The 7759-nt window shown below is 45.2% G+C and overlaps 1 protein-coding gene across 1 annotated transcript in view; it reads right to left on the bottom strand.

The window, feature by feature from the left end:
* fndc5a (fibronectin type III domain containing 5a) overlaps positions 1–7058 on the bottom strand; it is a 185056-nt gene extending 177998 nt beyond the window's left edge. The window contains exon 1 of the mRNA XM_085963179.1: positions 6881–7058. Coding sequence (XP_085819305.1) covers positions 6881–7058 — 178 coding nt within the window. The remainder of the gene's footprint in view (positions 1–6880) is intronic.
* Between the last annotated feature and the right edge of the window lie 701 nt (positions 7059–7759).

Here is a 7759-nt window from a genome sequence, read left to right on the forward strand (position 1 = left end):
AGAAACAGGAAGAAACTACTTGGACCAACAAGTAGGTCCCTTTTTGGTTGATCTTAACTGCACCTCTCCACCGTGGGTGAAAATTTCCTCTGTACGCTCGGTGTAGCAAAATTGTAAATTCCTTCTTTATAAAAGTGTTTACAACTTTGCTACATCTCGTGCAGAAGAAATCTGTCTCCCATATCTCTGAATCTTCTTCTCTAAAAAAACATTCCAACTAATTGTCTTTGAATCCATTTATACTATTCGTTTTCAATATCCTTCCTAGGCAACATATTCCAAATGCCCTTAACTGTTATGTACAATAGCTCTGCCCAAATGTCCTACTCACTTGCACGTTACTGGGTTTGTCCCATAGTTTTTGAACCTTTCATCATAGCAAGCAGTTTGTCTGGATCCACTTCATCCGTGCCCTTCATAATTTTGCAAATTTCTATAGGCTCTCTGAAAGTCTTCTGTCTTCTCTTTAACCTTTAGTGATCACTTATATTCCTGAGATCTCGCATCATCTTTGCTTTGTGCTGTGCTTCTCTAGATGGGTTCAAACCAATTATCTTGTATGATAACAATTTGATTTGTATTCCATGAACAATGGAAATACTTTCTATGATTTCCACTTTCAATAGTACTTTAGTCACAATGGCAATTGTTTTACTAATTTCTGATACTGACTTTTTCAGTGCAACCTTACTGAAATATATGAAGCGTATCACTATGCTAATATAGCTCAAGACTTTATTAACTGCAACTCTGGCTGGGCTGGGCTGATTTTAATGGTTTTAAATCCCCAAATCCCCATAGTGTAAAACATACACATTTTTAATAAGTCTTTTATACCAATAGCTATATTAACAAAATGAATTGTAAAGTCCCCGTTACTGGAGTTTTGAACCTATTTCAGTTTGTTCCAATGAATATCATAATTGTCCGTTAAGGGCATTGAAGCATTTCTCCTTGATTCATCAAAGCAATTAGTTGTATTTCATGGACTTGCTGACGGTGTGCTGCCTGTGATCTGCTGATACAATCACTGTCTCTGATTAAGTGAATCAAGCACAGTGTCAGCATGCGAACAATCCAATAGTTCTGCACTCACAATCAATTTAGACTGATGAATGGCTGACAGGTTAATAGTTTTGGAAAAGGGATAAATCTGTGGAATGGGGACTAAAAACTGTTTCTCAAGCAAGTTCGGTAATTTTCCTTTTTATGCTCGATTTCTATGCCATCGGAGACAGGGAACCTGAATGACATTTATATAAAAGTGCTAGCCTTTCAACTCAAGGATGTGAATGCAGGCGTTGCCTTGAAAGGAGAGCTCAGGTTTTACTTCACTCGTGGGGGGAATCTAGAACTAGGGGGCATAGTTTCAGAATAAGGAGTCGCCCAATTAAAACGGAGGTGAGGAGGAATTTTTCTCTGAGGGCCGTGAATCTTTGGAATTCTCTACCCCAGAGAACCATGGAGGCTGAGTCATTGAATATATTCAAGGCAGAGATAGACAGATTTTTGAAAAACAAGGGAGTCCAGGGTTATGGGGAGCGGGCGGGAAAGTGGAGTTGAGGCCAAGATCAGATCAGTCATGATCTTATTGAATGGTGGAGCAGGCTCAAGGGGCCGAATGGCCTACTCCTGCTCCTATTTCTTATGTTCTTATGTTCACTAATAAGGAATATGCAACACAGGGGCCTATTTTCTGATCCCAAAATTGAACCAGTGGCACCCAAGTACTGCAAGCTTTTCTCTCAGGATGACTTAGATCTTCTGGGGTTTGTCCTCATTAACTATGCAAGGTGAGCTGCTGACCTGGATTTAGCCCATTGTTGGGAGTTCACCGAGAGGAAGTGGGAGTATGGAACTGTGACCATCATCAACTCTTAAAGAGCTACACATCAGATTTAAAGGGATGTGACCATGTAAAAGTAAGTGGCTGCGTGTGGGGGGTAAGTTCTTTTTTAGGCTTTCCAAGCAATGCAATGATTTTCAGCCTTTTCAAAGGCAATATAGAACAAAAAAAGTCCCATCAAAAATCCACTGGCTGGCAGGTAATGGAGCGACACACCACCCAAACTCCCTGCCTGATGGATAGCAAAGTGGAAGTGTTGCTGCATGAGATGTGTGGAAGGAGTTTGTTTGTCACTGCAGTGCTCGCTCCTCAGAAAATAGCAGTGCAGCCTGCCTGCCAAGAGGTGTAGCTGTTATGTCCATGTATAAGAAGACACAGACTGCGGAGAACGGTACAATAGGTGTTTACTCAACGTGGCTCAAACTGCAACTGATCTGTACAGATTACTACTCAGCGTTATATACAGGTGTGGTCACTGCCGGTACTACAGTATACATGAGCTGTACAAAGTAGTTCCCCCCTTAAAGGTACATACATTACAGTAGCCAGCAACAGCACCTTGCATTTATAATGTGCTTTGAATGCAGAATAAATGTCCGTAGGCATTTCACAGAGAAGGAAAAGAGTGTAAGAGAGTTGAGAGAGATGGGCAAAAACTTGGTTTAAGAGATTCGTTTTGAGAAGTCTTTAAAGGGTGGAGAAGGAGGTATAGAGGCTGATGGTTTTTGGGGGAGGGGGGTAGTTTTTGGAAAGTCAAACTGAGGCAGCTGAAGGCTCTTCCACTAGTAGTTTAGCAGAGGTATGGGGATCCACAGGAAGTTAAAGTCAGTAGACTGGAGGGCACAGGAGGGGATGTAAGATTGAAGAATCTTGTAAAGGTAGAAAGGGGTGAGGAAATAGAGAGAGCCAGTGTAGATTAGTGAGAGAGGGGTGATGTGCAAATGGAGCTTATTACAGGACTAGGTGTGGATTTCTCCACAGAGTTTCTTACAGAACAAACGGGAAATAGTTCAACCTCCGTCGCCTCCAGTCCAGATCCAAGGTCGCCCCATCCACTGTCGTCGAATTATAGTATCCAGATGATGCTTGCGTCTGCGCTCACTCGGAGGTCGAACTCCAAACCATTGTCAACACCTTCACCGAAGTGTATGAGAGCATGGGCCTTACACTAAACATCCGTAAGACAAAGGTCCTCTACCAACCTGCCCCCACCACACAGTACTGCCCCCCGATTATCAAAATCCACGACAAGGCCTTGGACAACGTGGACCACTTTCCAACACTGCCTTCAGTGTGCCAGTGCAGCCTTCGGTCGCCTGAGGAAGAGAGTGTTTGAAGACCAGGACCTCAAACCCGGCACTAAGCTCATGGTCTACAGAGCAGCAGTGATACCTGCCCTGCTGTATACCTCAGAGACATGGACCATGTACAGCAGGCACCTTAAAGCACTGGAGAGGTACCACCAACGCTGCCTCCGCAAGATCCTGCAAATCCATTGGCAGGATAGGTGCACCAACGTCAGTGTTCTCGCTCAGGCCAACATTCCCAGCATCTAAGCTTTGACCACGCTCGATCAGCTCCGATGGACGGGTCACATTGTCTGCATGCCCGATACGAGACTTCCAAAACAAGCGCTCTCCTCGGAGCTCCGGCACGGCAAGAGAGCCCCAGAAGGGCAGAGGAAACGCTTCAAGAACACCCTCAAAGCCTCCTTGAAAAAGTGCAACATCCCCACTGACACCTGGGAATCCCTGGCCCAAGACCGCACAAAATGGAGGAGAAGCATCCGGGAAGGTGCCGAACACCTTGAGTCTCTTCGCTGGGAGCAAGCGGAAGCCAAGCGCAATCAGCGCAAGGAGCGCACGTCAACCCAAGCACCCCGCCCACCCGCCCCTTCAACCATCGTCTGCCCCACCTGCGACAGAGACTGTAGGTCCCGCATTGGACTCATCAGCCACCTGAGAACTCATTTTTAATGTGGAAGCAAGTCATCCTCGGTTCCGAGGGACTGCCTAAGAAGAAGAAGGATGCGGGTGATAGAGTTTTGAAGAATTTGGAGCTTAGAAACTGGTAAGGAGTGTGTTAGAGAAATCAAGTCTAGAGGTGATAATGGTTTTGGCAGCAGTGACCAGAGGCCTGACCACCTTCCACCACCCTCCTCCGCCTGGCTGAACTTGTTCGCACATTGAACAACTTCTCCTTTGACTCCACTCACTTCCTCCAAATTAAAGGTGTTGCTATGGGTACCCGCATGGGTCCCAGCTATGCCTGCCTTTTCGTGGGATATGTGGAACATTCTTTGTTCCAGTCCTACTCAGGTCCCCTCCCTCACATCGTTTTCCGGTACATTGATGACTGTATCGGTGCTGTTTTCTGCGCTCACCCTGAACTAGAAAATTTCATTCACTTTGCTTCCAATTTCCACCCTTCCCTCCCCTTCACATGGTGCATCTCCAACTCTTCCCTTCCCTTCCTTGACTCCTCTGTCTCCATTTCTGGGGATAGGCTATTGACAAACATTCACTATAAGCCCACTAACTCCCACTAAGCTACCGACCATAGAGCACATATACCAGAAACGCTGTTTAAGGAGGTCACGGTCCATCATCAAAGACCCTACCCACCCCAGCCACAGTCTGTTCACCCTCCTGCCATCCGGGAGACGCTACAGATGCATTCGCACCCGTACGACCAGATTTAGGAACAGCTTCTTTCCCAGGGCTGTCATCCTACTGAACTCCACAAATAAACTCTAAAGCCTGCACATCTGCCAATGCACTTTATTATGGTTATGTTTATGTTAATGTATTACAAGCCAAATGTATGTTGAATGTTTAAATGTCTTAATCTAAATGTACACTCTCAGGAGCCGCAAGCCTACATTTCGTTGTACTGCACTTGTGCACTAACAATGACAATAAAAATGATTTGATTTGATTTGATTTGATCTACCTGGACTACACTTCCTCCCACCCCGCTTCCTGTAAGGACTCTATTCCATTCTCCTAGTTTCTCCGTCTCCGCCGCATCTGCTCTGACGATGCCACCTTCCATACTAGTGCCTCCGATATGTCTTCCTTTTTCCTCAACTGAGGATTCCCCTCTACCGTGGTTGAAATGGCCCTCGACTGTGTCCGTTCTATCTTTTGTAGTTTCCTCCCCGCTCCCCTTTCCCTGCCCCTGCACTTGCTTAAAAACCTGTTCCATCTCCAACCTTTTCCAGTTCTGACGAAGGGTCATCGACCTGAAACGTTAACTCTGTTTCTCTCTCCACAGATGCTGCCTGACCGGCTGAGTATTTCCAGCATTTTCTGTTTTTATTTCAGATTTCCAGCATCCGCAGTATTTTGCTTCAGCACCATATATCAGGTGGACAGCCCAAGTACGCACGCTACAAAAAGGCTGCCCGTCAACCCGTTGCACATTTACTGGTGGCCTATGTCAATTCCTCACACAACCCTACTGCACTTTCCTTGCTTGCCGTATATCTCCGTACTGCAGCAGGGCATGCACTCAGCTGCAAGCACCCTGCCTCTTCTTTCATCAACACTTGCGAGTACCTGCACAGCTACGCACATCCTGGAGGGTGCAGTTCGCAAGCTTGAGAAAGTAGCACTTTGTGAGTCACAGTGCACGGCTGAGGAGAAGAGAGTGGTGGGGGAGAGGAACAGCAGGAACCCAGTATCTGGCTATCCACATGGCTGTCATCAATGGCCACTTGAACCTCGGGAAATGCAGCAGTGTAGTGACATTGAACAGCCATGTCATCACATCATTCTGTTTTTATTCAGTAGGAAAGGCGATCCAAGTACTGGTTATGCTTACCGATGCATCAGTCACCTATTTGTTACAAAAAGAAAATACTGCAGATGCTGGAAATCTGAAATAAAAACAGAAAATGCTGGAGATACTCAGCAGGTCAGGCAGCATCTGTGGAGAGAGAAACAGAGTTAACGTTTCAGGTCAATGACCTTTCGTCAGAACTGATGGAGGGTCATCGACCTGAAACATTAACTCTGTTTCTCTCTTCACAGATGCTGCCTGACTTGCTGAGTATCTCCAGCAATTTCTGTACCTATTTGTTACATCTGTGGGCACAATATAAACTGATACTGCAGAGCTAACCTGAGGAGGCAGAGGCAGAAAAGCTGAGAGTAGCGGTGAACTGGACGACCGGGTGAAATGCCATCCTATTGTTGTGGAGTAATTTCAAATCACTCAACACAAGTCCGAGATCGAGGGTCCAAACAGCCTTTATTTACACCGGTGGGGCGGCCACAGGTGGGGAGACAGCCTGCTTCTGCCTTCCTCAAGCTTCTCTGCATTGTTGCAGCAGTTAGTAGATATTTATACATACAGTTTGATGAGCTATACATTGTTCCCGCCTACCTTCTAGAATGTTCTGCGTTATGACATCATTTTAGCTCTTATCAGCATTTGTTTACTGGCCCTTCCTAGTCCCAAGAATTGTTGACTTCGTGTCTGCTTCCTGATCTACTTACTGTCCTGGGGATATTGTTAGGCCGTCTGGTTTCTAGGGCGGTTACACATCTTGAGCATCCCCTTTGTCTTGCAACATTTGCATTTCTATATCCTTGACGTTTCTATATCTTGTAGCCAGCCCAGTTACGCGATTATGTGAGGTAATGCTGTGCACCGCCCCTCCCGACCACTCCCTGCACAGAGACAAATCCCCACCATGCACCAGCACTCCACACCAACCCCCAGACATCTTCTTTCCCCCTTTCACTATGGTACAGGTTGGCTGCAGATCTCCTTGCAACAGATGAGACAGCTTTTCAATGGCCTCCCTGTTGACTCAGAAGCAGTTACTCTTGGCCACTGCCAGATATGTTTGCCAGGACCTGGTTGGCAGCATAATAGGCAGGCAGTCTGGCTCTGGTGCCTTCTGATCTCTCCAGTACACCTTTTTTCATCTTATTTCAACTATACTATATTTCAAGCGCTTTAAAACCAATCCCCATTCTTAATTTTAACTTGATTTGGTGGCTGCCGTGGGAGCCTGCAGCTTACAATTCAATGACGTGTCAGTTCCAGGGCACCTGTGATCATTTGTCTTGTAAAAGCCTCTTTGTTTATCCCTGTTCCATTCTTGTAAATTCTTTAATTCCAGTTGTAACTTTGCAGACATTTGGTTTGTTTTGTTTTTGATGTAAGCACTCCCTACAGCCCTGTAAGCTGAAACAAACATTTCGACAAATAAATAACAAAAATATCCCACTCCCCCAGAATAAAAAAGTTCAGAAAAAAGCAAAAATATATTTTTTAAAAGCTCTAACTAAAAAGCTACTCAAAAAATTGAAAATTGAAAGACATTTTGCAAGAAAGCACCTGTCCCTTTAAGAGCTCCATCGCACATGTTAAAGACAATGCTGTTATCCTGGTGGAAGTGAGCTACAGGTCTTCAGTTAGTAGTTGGTATAACTCCCTAATAGTCTCCGGGATGAAGCATAGTCTTCTCAGCATTAGCGGGCATAGAAATCTAAATACCTGTATGTTCTTTAAGTTCTGTAAATCCTGTGGAATGGGTATTGACGTGTAGAAAATAAACATCTCCTGTGATGCCTCACTCAAAGAGCCTTCAATGGAGCCTCTTCTAATGTCTCAGCCTCCTCTTCATAACAGGAATAGAGGTAGTCTCATTGGGAAATCCATTTCCCCCACTCTAGAAATTTACTTTCTCAAGTATTCCCAAAACTGTCAGAAGTCTTCAGGGAAGTTTCAGAACAAAAACCAACCAAAAATCAATGTGTAGGCAAAGCTTCTGCAATCAAAAAAATGGTCTCCTCAACATGGTACTTGCCTCAGGGACACTGCTGTGCTGCTCACACCACCACTTGTATCGTGTCGGTATTGTCAGAGTTGGGTTTGAGGCGGAAACTGGGGGAAATG

This window comes from Somniosus microcephalus, chromosome 20 (assembly GCF_052327205.1).
Source record: "Somniosus microcephalus isolate GS21.2 chromosome 20, FLI_Smic_1.0, whole genome shotgun sequence".
NCBI lineage: Eukaryota > Metazoa > Chordata > Chondrichthyes > Squaliformes > Somniosidae > Somniosus > Somniosus microcephalus.